The sequence below is a fragment of the Triplophysa rosa genome, linkage group LG3 (assembly GCF_024868665.1).
Source record: "Triplophysa rosa linkage group LG3, Trosa_1v2, whole genome shotgun sequence".
NCBI lineage: Eukaryota > Metazoa > Chordata > Actinopteri > Cypriniformes > Nemacheilidae > Triplophysa > Triplophysa rosa.
Genome location: NC_079892.1, coordinates 110520 through 129043, shown reverse-complemented (window position 1 = coordinate 129043; position 18524 = coordinate 110520). Strand labels below are relative to the sequence as shown.

General features: G+C 44.4%; 1 protein-coding gene across 7 annotated transcripts in view; it reads left to right on the top strand.

The window, feature by feature from the left end:
* pamr1b (peptidase domain containing associated with muscle regeneration 1b) overlaps positions 1 to 18524 on the top strand; it is a 131012-nt gene that overhangs the window by 28730 nt on the left and 83758 nt on the right. For 6 of the 7 annotated variants that reach the window (XM_057330381.1, XM_057330380.1, XM_057330379.1 and 3 more), the window contains one exon: positions 10798 to 10968. The exons of the other annotated variant lie outside the window; for it this stretch is intronic. In XM_057330381.1, coding sequence (XP_057186364.1) covers positions 10798 to 10968 — 171 coding nt within the window. The remainder of the gene's footprint in view (positions 1 to 10797; positions 10969 to 18524) is intronic. 7 annotated transcript variants of the gene reach the window in all.

Genomic DNA, 18524 nt, shown 5'->3' with positions numbered 1-18524 from the left:
CACAGGTGAATGCAATACTGATTAATGAGTTCAAAGGCTTATGGGAAATGTAGGAAGAATTGGCAGTCCTGGTGGTGTATGGAGTGCCCTCTTGTGGAGCGCAAGGGCACTCTTGTTGGTGACTGTGACACTGGTGGAGACAAATGTTCAAAGTGTAAATGGCTAACCTGTGAGTAAGCTCAAGCTTAACAATCCCAAATTGCTACCCAAATTACCTCTTGGTGAAGAATTTGTTTGGTGAGCAAAGCTCATCATTATTTTAACAACTTTGAAATCGCTACACATTTTTTGATTCTTCGTTGTGCGCTTTATACACACCAAATTGTGACAGAATAGTAGACCAATACAGTTTGTTTTTGCGGCACTTTTTCTTTCGTTTATTTTTGTTTTATGATCCTCGCCACCCACCCAAGACTTTTTAGACCTTATCCACCTTACTCATTACCTGGACAGCAGCCTTTGTACGTTTTATTATGTGGGACTGAACACCACCACAAAAGCTAAGCTTTTGTGGTGAAAAGTTTCACCGCTTTCGTGGAGTGGGTGCTGGAGAAAAATAGACTCTTTTTTCCGTCTGCCCCAATGAGGACATCTCCAGCCCCACTCCTGATCCAGAGCCCAGCCAGCCATCACCCCATTGCATGGAATGCTTGCCAGAGGCCACTGCATTTGACGAGCCATCGCACATGAGCGAGAGAGACAACCATCATCCTGGAGTATGAGCTTGACGACCTATCTGACCAGGTGCGTAAGCCGAATACATTCCCCGTTCCCGAGGGTGTACTGGTTGAGATCGAGGGCTTAGAGGGAAGCCCCTCCCACACTCCTGCCGCTGAGGGTGAGCTGCATCTGGCCTCTGGCATATTTGACTGGATGATTGAGAATGACTTCTGCTGTCCTTCCCAGCTCTCTTGCGTCTTAACTGGTCCCACCCAGCTCTCATTCATCTCATCTGGTCCCGCCCAGCTATCTTTTATCTCCGCTGGTCCTGCTCAGCTCTTCTTCGTCAGCCAGCATCCAGCCTCTAGAAGGGTCCCGCCCAGCCTCCCACGCCCTCCTCCTTTGCCTTCACCAGCTAGTCCATCGGCCCTGGGTCCGGTGGTCCTTGAAGGATTCTTTAGCTCATCCTCAGCACACCAAATCCAGTGGGTCAGGTGAGCTTCTGGCTCTTTAGCTGCCAGCCACCTCAGGATTGGAGGATCTCCTGTCTCCACCTCCAGCCTCCGATACAAGGACCCCACCTCGGCCCATCGGCTCCACCATGACTCCTGGCTCTCTCGTCTCCACCATGACCCATCATCCCACCAGCTCCACCAAGAGCCCTTGTCCCTCCTACTCCACCTTGGTCTGCCTAGGTCGCCTGAGCCGGTTGCCTGCCAATTGCTCCGCCCTTCCCTCCGGAACCTCAGCATCACCCTGGGTCTCCACCTCCAGTGTCTCTGTCTCCATCGCTCTTTGTCTTCTTTTCTCTCAGTTGTGCCTGTTCTTCCCGGTTTGCCTCCCTTTCCTCAAGCTCTCTCAAATACACTACAAGGTCACTCTCTCTTGACCCTATATTTTCTTGACCCCTGATGGTGGGCACTTAAGATACTATACAATTTGTGAAAAAGACTCGCAGTTAGTTAAATGTTAATTAACTAGTTATTCAGATTTATGGCAAAATAGAAGACAACATGCAACATAACATTTACTTTATTTAAATTTTTGCTTCAAATTTTACACATACTGCCGAAACCTTTCCAGTCAGGTTTTTTAATAGATGAATGCTCCTTCAGACCCAAAAGAGAACACAATTAGTAAATACTGTATATTCACAGCTATTAACAACAATAGCAGTGAAAATGTGTTTGATTTAATGTGTTTTGCTTTTCAATGTACATTCTTCCTGTGTGTATATTTGTATATTTCATACACAATACCACAAAAAACACATGTCGACTCTGACCCTGTTATCATCTGCAGAATTCCACAGAATCGTTTTAAATGTGTTTATATTTGCAGAGGTGGACGAAGTACACAACTTCCTTACTTGAGTTAAAGTACAGATACTACTGGTCAAATATTACTCCACTACAAGTAAAAGTTGTAAAGACAGATTCTTAAGTAAAAGTACAGAAGTACGTGCTTTTAAAAGTACTCAAGTATTAAATGTAAATTTCCTTTATGTCAGTTGTGCATTGTTTTATTGTCGTATACCTTATGCCTCTGAAGCAACCTACCGAATACACCGAGTAGCTCATCAGGAGTATTAAATGAGTAGTTCACTTCAAAATTTGCCCCCATTGACTTTCCATAGTAATTTTTATTCCTACTATGTAAAGTCAATGGGGGCAAATTTTGCAGTGAGCAACTCCTTTAAGAGCTTTATATGTTTAGCACATATATGTTTAGTTTAGATATAATCCTGTATGATCGTTTAGCCTAATTATCCTCATTAGCCCCCTAGGCCTATACGTATGTATTTATGAGCTCTTTTATGTTCTTTTAGTGTTCTTTTATTTTGTATATTCCCTTTACCAGTTTTAGCAGCAATTTTCCAGCAAGTAGGTTCTTGTAAATAGTAAAGTGTAGAAGCCATGTGTTTGTTGGATTTATTACCATTTGTATTACCATAATTTAACTACAAACATAGACTATAGCTAGTATAATTAAACTATGGTATTTTTAGTTGCTGTGGTTTTACTAAAGATTATTAATTGGAGTATGGTTACTATATACAGAAAATGGTAAATATGTTGATACTGTGGTTTTACTGCAAATACCATCCCTGCTGAAAAAACAATGCATTTTTTAATTAGAATGAGATTTTTAAATTAAATTCCTCTTTGTAGTGTGTTTTGGGTTTTATTCCAATAGGATTTACCATCCCACCAATAGAATCCATCACATATAAGTAGACAACAAGTATCCATAGTAAAATTCCTATTATAACCATTAAATCCATTATATTTTATGTTGTATTTTGGGCAGGGTTCTATTGTTTGCATTTCAACAGGAATACTTCAACTATAGTTTCTTCAGTAAAAACATCATTTATTTTCCAATTCGCTTTAAATGATACAGCAGCAGATCAGAAGTTAACACGCACGTGTAGCTCAAGGTGTATGTGATGCTTATTTACCACTTAGCCGTTATGCCGATCATTTGCATGATAATGTTTCTACGATCTTTGACTGATCGTAACCCACAGATGATTACACCACACTTTAACATCTGCTTTTTTCGTCTTTTATTGTTCTATTTGCCTTTTTAGAGCGCCATCAACGGTGTAGCAGCGCCTACGTTTACATTAGTTTAGCGGGGAAGATCCCAGAGTTGCCAGATTTGCGTAAAAAAATCTGCCAAATGGCCATTTAAAGCTTGCCGGAAAACCGCGATCTTAGAAAACGTCTTGTTTACCGATGTAACCTCAGTTCCCTGATGGAGGGAACGAGACGTTGTGTCGAGCTGACAGATGGAGTTCGTCCCTGAGAACCAATCGCTTCCGACTTCTTAGAAAAGGCCAATGAAAATTGGCGAATGAAATTTGCATGCCTGACTCCGCCCCCAGATATCCGGGTATAAAAGGGAGACGGCGTGCCTCATTCATTCACCTTAGTTCTGAGGAGCCTGAGACCTCTCACGACTGCTGCAGTGGGCAGAACGTGTTGTGGCAAGAAGGACACAACGTCTCGTTCCCTCCATCAGGGAACTGAGGTTACATCCGTAACCAAGACGTTCCCTTTCTGTCGGTCTCTCGACGTTGTGTCGAGCCAACAGATGGGGTTCCTATGGAAAAGCCACAACACTGTGCCCTGTCACAATCTCTAGCAATGCGACGGTGACTGGCCTGGGCGTGTCAGCCGTGAGCACTACCGCAAAATTGTAACCTACCAGTGGGTAGGTAGGGGTCCCAGAGTTTTACTTGAAAGGTGGGAAGGCCCCTGCCTTCGGCCTCACAGGCGGCGGCCTTGTTTCTCTAACAGCGAGAAGCCGCCTGGTACCGTAAGGCCACTGGGTAAGCACTACTTCCTCAAGTGGGGGATGCGCTACAGATACCACTTCCTACCTGAGGGAGGAGTTTAGTTGAGATACCAACATGGTCTCACTGATGGGGGAGAACTCATGGGAAGAATGTGCTGACTGAAGGAGTTAACCGCGAGGTGGAGGTCCACCTAGGGAAGGTCATGGGTTACCAAGGTTGGAACCAATCATGATGATACATCAGACGGAACCTCCCTGCTGGGGGGTTACAACGTCCTGTAGCACTAGGTCCGGTTAGAGCTATGTTGTGGATAACTCAGTTGGTACCCGGCCTAAGGGGCAGGGCTGCTCTGCCCAGATCGCCCGCCTGCAGGAGGTGCATGCTTAGTGATGGATGGAGTGCCTGTTCTTTACCCAGTGGGGGAAGAAGGGAGGCTAGTTAGTACGCTGACCCCCTTAGGAGAAAGGGGGGAAGGTACTCTCATAGGCGTACACCCTACCGACCGCCAGTCTTGCCTGATGCCTGCAAGACTCGAGCCGGTACCGGTTTTACGCGGAGGCTGTAGGACCTCGCGAAGGTGATGGGTGTAGCCCAACCCGCAGCTCTGCAGATGTCTGCCAGAGAGGCGCCTCGAGCCAGTGCCCACGAGAAGGCTGTACTCCGTGTGGAGAGAGCTCTCACCCAGTGGGCGTAGGCGATCTTAGGACAGGTACGCCATAGTGACGGCGTCCATGATCCAGTGTGCCAATCTCTGTTTGAGACAGCCCTCCTTGCTGATCTTCAAAACAGACAAAGAGCTGCTCAGAGCTCCTGTGGCTCTGCGTGCGGTCCAAGCAGAGGCGCAATGCGCGTACTGGACACAACACGGATGAGGTTGGGTCTTCCTCCCCAGTGGGGAGCGCCTGTAAGTTCACCACCTGGTGTAGGGGGAGTGGTGGGAACTTTGGGCACGTAGCTGGGCCGGGGTCTCAGGATAGCGTGAGAATCACCGGGCCCGAGTTCTAGGCTATCTGTGGACTCGGAGAATGCTTTTAGGTCTGCTACCCTCTTGAGCGCCATCCGGAGAGCCGTCTTCATCATGAGGTGAGAAAGAGCGGCATCTCCAAGGGGCTCCAGGACCGCATCAAGGTCGCAAGAGGGTACGGAGCGCGGGTGAGGCAGTGCCTTCCCGCACCCCTTGGGAACCAATTGATCAGGTTGTGCTGTCCTAGAGACTTACCAACAACTGTGTCGTGAAGAGCGGCAATATCGGCTACATACACGTTCAGTGTGGAAGGGGAGAGATTACTCTCGAGTCTCTGGAAGGACAGCACGTTCCCAATCGAGCAACTCCACGGGTCTTCTCTCGAGAAGAGCACCAGGATGAGAAGTGGCACCACTTACAGGCGTATAGCCGCCTAGTGGCCAGGGCCCTAGCCTGAGTGATGGTCCTAACCGCTGCAGAGGGTAGGCCACTCAGGATCTCCTCATCTCATCCAGGGGTCAGACATGGAGGTTCCAGAGGTCTGGCCTGGGATGCCGAAACATGCCCTTCCCCTTGGAAAGCAGGTCCTTCGTCAGGGGAATCGGCCGGGGGGAGCTGTCGTCAAGAGCATTAGCTCCGAGAACCAAGTCCGGTTGGGCCAGTATGGCACAACTAGTACACTTGATGCTCCTCTCCCTGACCTTGCACAGGGTCTGTGCAGTGAGGCTGACTGGGGAGGAAGGCGTACTTCCGCTTGTCCCACGGCCAGCTGTGCGCTAGAGCATTCGTGCCGAGGGGGGCCTCGGATGGGAAGTACCCTAGTGGGCAATGGGTGGTGTCCAGGGAGGCGAACAGGTCTACCTGAGCCCACCCGAACTGTACCCAATGAGCTGGACTGCGCAGGGGTGTAGTCGCCACTCTCCGCGAGGCGTCAACTGACGAGAGAGCGCATCGGCTGTCTGGTTCAGGTCGCCTGGGATATGTGTGGCTCGCAGGGATCTGCTCCCCTGTGGACTCCACAGGAGGAGGCGTCGGGCGAGTCATGTTAGCTGCCATGAGCGAATGCCACCCTGGCAGTTGATATACGCTATGGCAGTTGTGCTGTCCGCCGGACCAGCACGTGCTTGGCCTGCACGAGAGGTTATAGCCCCTTCAGTGTGGGTAGCACATCCAACAACTCTAGGCAATTGATATGCCTGCGCAGGCGAGGGCCCGTTCATCGCCCCGACACTGCATGCCCATTGCACACGGCACCCTAACCCTGCAGGGAGGCGTCTGTCGTCACCACGGCGCGCCTTATGACCTGCCCGAGAGGGACCCCCATCCGTAGAAAGGTCATTGAAGACCAGGGGTTAGGGTGCATTGGCAGAGAGGCGTAATCACCATCCGCCTGCTGCCCGTGTGCCCGTGTGAGGGAACTCGACTCTGTAGCCAGTGTTGGAGCGGTCTCATGTGCATCAACGCGAGGGGTATCCCCACCACCGAGGATGCCATATGCCCAGGAACCTCTGAATTTCAGGGGGACTGTTGGCTGCTTGAAATATTTCAGGCAGTTCAACATTGACTGAGCGCTTTCTGAGTCAGTCGCGCTGTAATGGAGACAGAGTTGAGTTCCATACCAAAAAAGAGGATGCTCTGCACAGAGGAGAGCTTGCTCTTTTTCGGTTGACCTGTGGTCCCTGTGTGTACATAACAGATATCACGAGTGTGTCAAATGAGCCAGTCGTCGAGATAGTTTAGTACCCGCACACCTCTCTCCCTTAGGGGAGTGAGGGCGGCTTCCACGATCTTCGTGAAGACTCGTGGGGACAGGGATAGACCGAAAGGGAGGACTCTGTACTAATATGCCTGACCCTCGAAAGCCAACCGTAGGAACAGGCGATGACGAGGGAGAATTGAGACATGAGAGTAAGCGTCCTTCAGGTCGATTGCCATGAATCCATCTTGACATCTGATAGATGCCAGGATGCGCTTCTGCGTGAGCATCCTGAACGGCAGCTTGAGTAGGTGCCTGTTCAGGGTACGCAGATCTAGTGACCCCCGCTTTTTTGGGGACTATGAAGTACGGGCTGTAAAACCCGTTGAACATCTCGGCTAGAGGGACGAGCACGATCGCTTCCTCACCAGAGGGGTGGCGACCTCGGCCCGAAGCACGGGAGCATCCTTGCCTCTGCTGAGGTTGAGAGGATGCCCCGAAACTTGGGCGGGCGTCTGGGGAGTTGGATCGCGTAGCCGAGACGGACCGTATCCCGTAGTCACGTGACGGTTTGGGAAGCTCTTGTCAGGCTCCCAGGGACCAAGACAGGGAGGCTAGGGGTATGCTCTGCTTCATCGACCTCCCGAGGGTGGTTCGATGGCTGGCAGTGCAGATCCCTCGCCATGGGGGGGCCCCCGGAGAGGAGATCGGCTCTGCAGTTTTACCTGCCTGGCAATGATGTAGCACAACACACCATCGAATGAGAGTGATTAGGCTGATGATTATCCGCGACATTGGGTCTTGTGGGGAGGATATACTTGATATCCTCTGTCTACTCCTTTACCATGTCCGATACGTGATTGAGGAACAAGACGGTGGGACCGTCTCATGGGGAACGGTCAGACGAGCAAGACGAGGTGCGAACGGTCCGCGAGCCAGTGGCTGACGGATTAGCGCTCACAGTAATCCTCATATCACCCTCGCTGCTCGCCATAGCGGGCGGCAGGGCCGTAGTCCTGCCGTCACGGAACGGGAAGCAGACGAGGTGTTGACTGAGTCCCGTGGGAACAAAGCCACCCGTGACGCAACGTCTGAATCGTCAACCGCCCGCAATGCGGGCAGGACATATCCACAACATCTGCCCCAGCGTACTGGAAGCAGACATCGTGTCCGTCCCCCTCCTCAATGAGTGTGTTGCACCCTCGAGAACAGCGGGACATGCCACGCTGGAGAAATTTGCTCTTTCAGAGAAAAAACTCGAACACTTCTGGAACCGCCGAGACGCCCAGGGGAAGTCGCCGCAGGAAGGGACAGTCCGCTGCACCACATCGCAGAGCCAGCAGTGTTGTAGTTGCTACTTGTAGCGAAGTCTGTTGATCATGAGCGAAGGCTGCGAAGAACAAAAAGGTGAATGAATGAGGCACGCCGTCTCCCTTTTATACCCGGATATCCAGGGGCGGAGTCCGGCATGCACATTTCATTCGCTAATTTTCATTGGCCTTTTCTAAGAAGTCGGAAGCGATTGGTTCTCAGGGACAAACCCCATCTGTCAGCTCGACACAACGTCGAGAGACCGACAGAAAGGGAAACTGAAATACTTGGCAACAGTAAAAGGTCCTGGCAGATCGCAAGCCAGATAAATTGCGCACACAGGAAACCCCGCTGCATAGAAACCATTTTCTACTTTTGGACCTTTTTATAAATGTAGTGGAGTAAAAAGTATGATATTTGTCTTTCAAATGTAGTGAAGTTAAAGTACAAGTACTCAGAAAAAATAATACTCATGTAAAGTACAGATACTCAAAAAGTGTACTTAAGTACAGTACTCAGGTAAATTTACTTCGTTACTGTCCACCTCTGTATATTTGTACACAAATATAAATGTGTGTAAATGTGTTCAAATAGTCTTCAAATATTGCCTGTCTATGCATTTAAAGGAAGATGACAGCTGATTTCTGCTAATTTAAAAAGAGGCAGAGGAGTGTTATTGATTAATGCTAAGACTAATTAAACTCTAAACAGCAGACCAAATTCCTCTGAATTCATTTGAACCAACAGAAAAGGTGCATGTCAAGACCATATTTATACATTATACTGTAAGAAAAAGTAGGCTATATATTTTATTCTAATCAACCGATTTTATTTTGTAATAATGACACTTTTCCGCATGTTCACAACACAACGTAAAGATAACTTCAAATAAAACTTAACAAGAGAATCTGCCTGTCGTTCATTATTGCTGTGAACGGATTTGAAATGATACAGCGGTGTCTACGTTCCCTGAATTTCTCTGTGATTAGTTTCATTTTAAACGTCTCAAATATCACATTGTTTGTCCTCAGGCTCATTAAAATCCTTCACAGCAAACAACGCATTCTACTGTTGGACTTTTAAGGCAGTCCTGCATGTTCAGAAATTTGAAGAGACAATTTGCTCAAAAGTAATATAAGGTTTTATTATCAGATGTAAAAAGTAACAAAGCTTTGGGTTGCCAGACAATCTCCTCACTCCGCCACAAAAAACCAGCAACCCAGATCATTTCCTGACATGTATTTTTATACAGTATATGACGCCATTCTGTCTTCTGACTCCTCCCCTGCCTTGTAAGGAGTGCTGCTCTCTCTCTCTCCACCGATCACCGAGTACCACGTGTATCTGACTCCATTCCTCCTTCACCAGTTTCTGCAAAACATGTTTCTGCAACACTTCTCTTCGCTAATTTGAGGAAGTGCCCTCTCGAGACAGTTTCATATCGCAAGACAACATGTTAAAATACTTTCAGTAAAAAACACTCAATCATCTAATACTTTGATTATGCAGCATTGTTTCTTAATCCTATGGTTCAATAAAACACATCAAAACTCATGATTATACTTAAAACATATGCAATGGATTAATTCATAACTCTGTGTGTGTATTAGTTGGTTAGACTCGTCAAGACTATCTGTGATGATTCTGCACGTACACACAGTTAGTTTCCTCTTCTGCGGTTAAGCTAGCTTCCTGTTTTTCTGTTGCAGCAGTTCATATTCTGAATAATATTTCCACACTACTAACAGAACATTTCAATAACAAGCGCTAACATCCACGGAATTCAACAGAGTTTTCTGCAGAGATCTGCAAGCACTTATTCCGTGCTGCCTCATAGTATTGGTACGCAGAGTGTGGAATAAACAGAGAGCAGAGTGCTGGCGCTGAGCGTGATGGAAACTGCTCGTGTCACTCGCACAACTCCTGCTACTAGGGGACCTCGAACTGGGCATCGCTCCGGCATGGGACTGGGAGTCAGTCGCGTTTGCCACTAGAGCACCTCTTGAGGTCGAGAAGTGCACCTTCCCTGAGACCTGCACAGCTCTCTCTCTCGCTAGCCTGGCATTTTTAAAAAGCAGGGCCCTTCCGTTGGAAACACTCTAAAAACGAGTAAATTTGCACGCAAATTATCACTCGCAAATTAATATTTTTAGTCGCAAATGCGACCGTTTTAGGCCTGTGTCACATTGAACAGAAAGGGGGTCACAAATCAGACACAGCACAGATTTTGTATCCTTAAGTTCAAAGTCTAGTCCTCAGTTTTAACCAATCCATTATTTTATTGGGTGAAGTCAGTACATAAATTCATGAAAATTTAGGACAAAAACAGTATCGTGTAATTTTAATTTTCAACAATATGGGTTTTGCTCTGTTGTAAGCAGGACTTTGAGTCTCCAGAGTCACATTTGAGCAACGCTAGTAGATGCCGCAGGTGCCAGTTTACTGAAAAATGTGCTCAATTTTAGAGACGAAACACAGTGCTTCGTATTAGCTTCATGTGACCCCCTGAAGTCATTGTCCAGTACTGGAATCACAAGCACTCACAACCCCATGGCCTATTTTAAAAAAGGGGGCACAGACCAGCACTTCATTTTTGCTCCCGCCAAAAACGACCATTTGTAGCATAAAATAATAAATGATCTGGGGTGTGTTTTGAGCTGAAACTTCACATACACATTCTGTGGACCTCTGAGACTTACTTTATATCTTGTATAAAGGCATAATAAGTCCCCTTAAAATATGTTTTTCTTGTTCTCTAATTTGTTCATAACAACCGTTACAATTATAATAATAAGAGAAAGTCATGCCTTGTGTTTTGAAATATCACAGTCCTAAAATGTTATACTCTTTGATTTTTTTTAGTGCTTGAGTGCAGAGGGCCTTTGAGTCTGGCCCATGGGACTACAGAGTATGTAGATGTAAGGGTTGGAGGTCATGCTCTGTTCCGCTGTGACCCTGGATACACATTACAGGGCTTCCAGATGGCCACCTGCCTGTTGGATGGGTCATGGAGTACACCAACTCCACAGTGTGGTGAGGAAACTGAAAACCCATTAGACTGTGTCCTAGCCATACTAAACACTGTGACATTAAAATAAATCTCAAATGGAATCCACAGTTGCTCTTTGTGTATAGCTGTTGAAGATGAAAGATACCTTTGCTAATGCGCTGCAACAGCATGTCATGTCTGGTTACGACACAGTATTAGAAGATCTGTAAGCATAATCTCAAAAAATATGGTAGTTAGTTACAATGTCATTCTTAAAGTCAGTGATGAATGTAGCGGCAAACTTTAGCCTTTAAAGAGTAAGTAGCATATAATTTTTAAGGTCCTACTTTGGTTTATGGAGTGTTCAACAACAAGTTTATGTACATACAATGTGTAAAAACACTATTATGTCGTAATAATAGTCAGTTATTCTTACCATACTTCTTGTCTTACTCTCAAATGATTCGTTCCGCAATTCATCCATCTAATCCCCTCCTATCCGCTAGCCTAGTGTCATGTGATTGGTCAGATGGTGTAGTCTGTTGTGATTGGTCAAACGCGTTCATCATGTGTCTTGGACTAGTTGACACGGCATACAGTGTACGGTGTTCGTATCTTCAGATGTTATTACAATACAGAAATAAATACTTTGAGAGTTAATAGATTGAACAATTAAATTAGCCGAGTTAATAGCAAGATAAACAAACTGTAATACACCAGAAATAACGGTACATGCTAATGATAGCGTTATATGCATTAGCTAAACACAGACATTGTCACGGTTCTGCCTTCTTGTTTCTGAACTTCTAGTCGTGTGGCAGAGCCCTTAGGTTTTATGTGAGAAAGCCATGAGTTGTTTACGTTTTTACATCTCATGTGCTTTCTCGTGTCTTGTCATTGGCCCCGCGCCTCTCGTTTCCCGTATTGCCTCCCTGCCATGTCTTATGTTCCACACCTGCCCCTCGTTGATTATCCCTCTTTTGTCTTCCCTTTAAATAGTCCTCATGTTTCATTGTCTTGTTGCTCGTGGATTGCGTTCTGTTTGTATGCATTCCGTGTTCTGATGTTCTCTGTATTGCCTGTACCTCTTGTTGCTGTTTTCCCGTCACAGTAAGTGTTAAGTTTAGGCTATGTCAAGTGAATGTTTCTAGTTTAGTGTTTAGTTAGTTTTCGTCCCAGTTGACCCATATTTTTATCTTCTCTTGTTTGCACCCCCTCGTGGGTTTTTGTTTTGAGTTTATTGTGTAAATAAAGTCTTTTGTTAACCCCTGCATTCCCGCTGCCTGCAATTGGGTTCTTCTCACGAGAATCGTGACAGACATAAGTACACAAATATTTCTTGAAGTTAAGACAAAAATAAAAAAATCACACTTACAGGTTGTGATTCGGTGGAGCTAACAGGTCCAAATAAGGTTGGTATTGTCCCCTCTTTCAAGGATAGTCGTTTCACATATCCTGCAGTGAACGCGCCAAGATTATTGAAGCAATCTTCGGTGAAATAACGCGTGCACAGTAAAACCCTGGGGTTATACTCCTTTGGTATCGTTTGAAAAATTAATTGTAACCATTGTTCCCTCAGGAGATCTTCCTTTGGTAGTTGAAATAAGACAGACTTAGTTTCACAATGTAGAACACAGGTTCTAGACATGATACACACGCATCACGAACGAGCGACAGAGTTTTGTGGGAGGAGAGTGAGACTAGTGAAGTTTTCGCGGCAGTCCCAGCAAAACGTAAGCGGGTGACGTAGATACGTGGCGGTTAGAGACTCGGACTAGCTCATGTCTTGTTTGCATGATTCAGAGTAGACTCCCATTTTTACAAGCCAATAACTTTGTTATTTATTCACCTTCGGACTTACAACTTGGCAGACAGCTTACTTTCAAACACGGCAACATAACACACTGCATGAAATGTAATTTTCTGGAAATGTAATTTGATCTCATGCTACTTACTCTTTAAAAGTTTTTGAAAATGGGTTTCCTTTCGAGGGAACTCAAAACTATGGGAAACGCCAATGGCGTGACGCACCTGGAATAGTATGTGAAACTAGTCTGTGATTTCTAGTTGTGCGGTGATGACGTCTTGACTGACGGCGGATGCCAGAAGGTATAAATAGGAAGTGGAAGCAGAGTCAGTCAGCTTCTGCCATTTCAGCCAAGCTTCCTGTCTATCTGTCTGAACACGTGTTTTAGTTTGTAAGGCAAGCAGAAAGGTTTTAAGCTACATGCTACTCCCTTCCCTCGTTACATCACAGTGGTACATAGTGATAAAGACTAGCTGGGTTTAGAGTGTTTGGGAGCGAAGCATGCTCAGGCAGCTTTTGAGGGTGTTGCCTGTGAACACTGGAATGGGCTGCCTCTATGAACCACCTTGCAGTGTTGGATGAGACAGTGTTTGTTTACAATTGTACCTGGGAGGTAGCCAAACTTTACATTCACTGGCCAGTAGAAGAACAAGAATTTAAAGGGATATTTCACCAGCAAATCAAAATTTCCCCATCTTTAACTCACCCTCAAATCATCCTGACTGAATATGACTTTCTTCTTGAAGAATAATGCAGTCGGAGTTATAATACCACGTATCATTTTACTTGCAAGCGGTAGAATGGGAGTGAATGGGCGTCAACTTTTTGAAGCTCTAAAACGTGCAATCCGTTAATCAAAGAACTGCTCGACATGCCTCTGTGGTCTTAACAAAGGTCTTCTGAAGCAAATTGATGCGTTTGTTTAAGAGAAATATCCATATTGAGAGCGCTATTAACGTTGATGTCTAGCTTCCGTTATCCTTCGACTGCATGTGAACCTGAGGCTTGTTTTTCTGGCAAATGACAGTGACCACGTGCAGTCGTGGGATAACGGAAGCTAGACATAATCTTTATTTGTCTACGTTTTCTGAGAGGTGCACCTTCCTAAGTCTTTCCTAATACAAAGGCGGATACTTGTCCATCGGAAGCAAAGCGCTTGCGCGTCTGAAGTATTGGTTTCGGTTTTAAAACATGCAAGATTGAGAAAATAAAGTGCGGGACTGATGTTAAAAGAGTTATTAAGAGAGATAAAGTGCAGGACCTGATTGATGCGAGTTATAAGAGCTCAAAAAGAAAAAAAGAGTTAAGAGCTTTCATAAAAAAGAAATTTCAAAGAGCAGATACAAGCAATACAAAAGTAATCCGGCTCCTGACGACATATTATGAAGCGAATTGCTATGTCTCTAAAATAATTATTAAAGGAACAATACGGCATTTTTAGGAGGATCTGTTGACAGAAATACAATATAATATACAAAACTATTTCTTCAGAGGTGTATAAAGACCTTACGTGATGAACCATTATGTTTGTAATACCTTAGAATAAGCCATTTATATCTGCATACAGAGCGGGCCTACATACATTGAATTCGCTGCCATGTTTTGTACAGCAGCTGTAAATGGACAAACAACTCCACAATGCGTGTTTTCTCTTCCTCTCCGCTGCGTTATCGTGGTGAAACGGATCGCGGGAAGATCCGTGATCTGTACGGATCGTGCTCTCCGGTGCGGAACGCATGTGACCCGCGGATTAACTGAAAGGTTATTCATCATTGAGTAAAAGAATAAACGCGCTCTCACTCGCTCTCCAGTTTCAGCTCCAACGCGCTCTCACTCTCTCTCTCAAGTATCTGGACGAGTTCAATATTACAACAACAACATATCTTGGTATGTTAGTATGTTACTCACATACTGATCCGAATCAAAGCAACCTCCTCAGAGGTGATTTTTAGACGATCTTTCTCTCCAACGTCTCACTCTGCTGGAAAGTATCTCCATAGATAGGCTATTGTGCTAAAAGCCTTAGTCCTAACGTGTCTCTGCTGTAAAGTCTTTATAATATTAGCGCAGGTCCTAGCTCCTGCCTGACTTTTATCCTTCTTTTTAAACTTAAAATCCACAAACCTTTTATTTTATGCATTATATAAGTCATAGCTCTTTCTACAGTCTTTCTAATGCCTGCAAAATCTCCTCCCTGCGTCAACTTGAGAACGACATCTTTTTGTACTGTGGTGGCCACTAGGGCTGCAGCTATCGATTCTTTTACTAATCGAGTATTCTACTGATTTTTCCATCGATTAATCGGGTATTCGGATAATAAGTACTTTTTCTTTATTAAAAAGCAATACTAAATATACAAGAGAAAATAAGACAGGTCTCTTAAAATGAGTAAAACAACTAATTTGTTTCCTTTTTAGAACAATTAGTTTTTATTGCTGAAATAGCATACATTAATATCTGCGAAAACTAAACCCATTTAGTACATTCTATTGCCATATTAAATTCAAAATGCAATATAATACAAATATATAAATAAGAAACATGAATAAAAATGGAACTAATAATTTCAAACAATAGCCTATGACTTTTATTTTGGCAGGTTGTCAGAAGACGCTTATTTTTTAGTATGTCTGTTTCTTCACTCAAACAATAACATGTTTGTGAAATAAACTCTCAGAGCAACTCTGGAGGTGAAGTTCATGTCCTCATTCAGCGCAGACGCAGACAAATTCATGAGCATCACGCGTGTAGCACGTTAAACTGTGCAGTTCATTCACTCAGACACGCAGACCAGACAGATGAAATGTGTAAATAACAGGATTCGGTGTCCACTAGTCCGCATCTAGTTTGATGGACTCAATGCAGCCGGAAAACAAGTTTCACTCGTAAAATAGACTAAAACCAAGTCAAATATCAGTTCACCATTTCAATAAGCTATTAGGGCTGTGACGGTGGCAGTTTTTTACCACCGCGGTGGTAATAGACAAATCGACCGCGATGGTGCGGTGGTTGAAAAATATATATTATTTATATAAATAATATTTATATTATATTTGCGTGTAGCAACCACATGACGAGTGGAAGAGAAATATAGACCTTATTTAAATACTTGAAATTGTTAAATAATTGAAATATGATATTTGAAATAAATGAGGATGAAGCATCCGTCAATGTTTAACGCGCAAATTCATCAGTGAAACGGCACGCTACAGCATATAAAACATTGAAATAAACATCAGTAAATAATGAAAACTTAAATGATATAAGAAAGCTAAATACTAAATAAAAAAGCTCTTGTTGCAGTAACTTCAGTCAGTGGCGTATTAACCCTTACAGTCCTTAACTATTCCATTTGAAACAAACGGTTTAAACCTACCTTGGCTTTCCTATTCAGATTGCCATAAAAACTTTACTTTTTCCGACTCGTTGATGTGAAACTTACTTGTTGACATTGTCCAGATTAAAATGTGTACAGCTGCACTAAATGCGCGTTCAGAAGATGTGCACAGGAGCGCAAATGAATATATGTCTCTCCGCAACCGCGGCAAAACCTGCGCGCGCTCCGACACTAAGCAAGCGGGTCATAGCCAGTTTTGATTTTACGTATCTGTTCATTTCACAACAAGATCCATTGCAGAAGCCGCAGAATAACCTGGGTTTTGCCGTGCAGGCCTGCGCTCGAACGCACCAACGGACACGTATGCCAATAATTTCTGTTAATTTAAAATCTTTTAAATAAAACGACCCACAACTGAAAGGCTACAACTAGCAATCGTTATCGCAACTCTCATATTTATTACACCTATATTTGTCAGAGTGACGTGCACTACCGCCGGTGGCAGTTCACCGTCATGGCACTTTACCATCGCGGTGGTGCGGTTGTTACGGCAACCGTCACAGCCCTATAAGCTATCAGTTATTTATCAGCATGAGAAACACGTGTGAGCGTGTGAACATACTAAAATGCGTGTGTCTCACGGTGAATGCATGAGACTGTAACATGAATAGAGTTTAGCGGGCTGTGCGTCAGTAATAACGGTCCGTGGGGAAACGCAGTGCTCCGTGTGTACTGTAGTTAAATGGATTAAATGAGGCTTCGAGGCAGCAAAAATTGCCTCGATGATTTTTTGTATTCGAATAACTCGAGTTACTTGAGAAATCGTTTCAGCCCTAGTGGCCACCGTCGTATCACGACGAGCGTGGCGGAAGAACCCAAGTGCAGGCAACGGCAGGTAAGGGGTTAACAGGGGTATTTTATTCAACAAAGAAACAAAAAACACAAAACAAAAACCCACGCGGGGGAAAAATGGCAAAGACAATGGGAATAAATGATAACAGGAAAACACAGGAACCAAGAACTAATAAGTAGACTATAAAACACTTGACTTAAACTGACATAAACAAGACCAACAATGACTCACGGTGGGAACAAGGAACATCGATTTAGACAGGTTTGAAATAAAACACGACATCACAGGTATAAGGGAACGTACCTAATCCAAGAGCAACAAGACAATGAAACATGAGGACTATTTAAAGGGTAGACAAACGAAGGATAATTAACGAGGGCAGGTGGGAAACATTAGACACGGCAGGAAAGCAATACATGAGACTAGAGGGGCGGGTCCAATTACAAGACACGAGAAAACACATGAGATATCAGAAGATAAACATCCCATGGTCTTCTCACACAAAACCTAAGGCTTTGCCATGGCTCTGCTACAGGACCAAGAAAAACATGACTAAATGAAGCAGAGCCATGACACGTCGTGTTTGGACTGAGCAATTCGTGGCAAATCTATAATACAACGCTAGTGGCCGCTGTTAATTAAGAACAAATATAAATCGCACCCAAGTGCCTTACTCACTTAGAAGGGCAGAGCTGTAGAAGTGGAAATTCGATCACACATATCAAGGCCATTTTCTCTTTATCCTAGAAGACACTTTGCATTCGTCCCTTTCAGCAATGCTTTTCACAGGCACAAACATGACATTTAGAACGCGTGATTCTGGTTGGCCCAAGGACCAAAAAAAGACGACGCTGTTATCTTGATTCTGGTTGGCCAAATGAATCCAGGTGCTTGAACAAAGACGTTTCAGATGCTCGAGAGTAGAGGCCTAAGACACACATACCCCCCAACCCCCCCCACGGAAAAAAACGATTCGGATTTACACAGTTCAAATAAATGACCTACTGTTGATTCAAAATGGCAAATTTTGTCGAAAAGCGACTAGTTTGCAGGTATGGATAGAGAATGGGTAATGGATTCAGTTTGCTGTCCGTAATCCAAAAATCTTAGGGGTTTTTTCCACCAAGGGGAAGTGTTGTCTCTCTAAGAGAAAGGGGCCATAGAGTATGTCCCCCCCTTGAGAGTCAGATCGGGTTTTACAGCTGGTACTTTATAGTAAATAGTTTTTTCATGCATTGAAAAATGCATGGATTCAGCCCTTGATCCATTGAGACTTTGTATTCTAAATTACATAGATGACTGGTTAGAGTTAGCTCAGTCTCACGAGATGGCGTTTGCCATCGAGATGTCATCCTCAGCCATATGTGACCCTGGATCACAAAACCAGTCTTAAGTAGCACGGGAACATTTTTAGTAAAAGACAAAAATACATTGTGTGGGTCAAAATTATCGATCTTTCTTGTATGCCAAAAATCATTAGGATATTAAGTAAAGATCATGTTCCATGAAGATATTTTGTAAATTTCCTGCCTTAAATATATAAAAACTTTATTTTTGTGAGTGGATGGTCTGCCACAGTGCCCCTGATTAACAACTTCAAAGG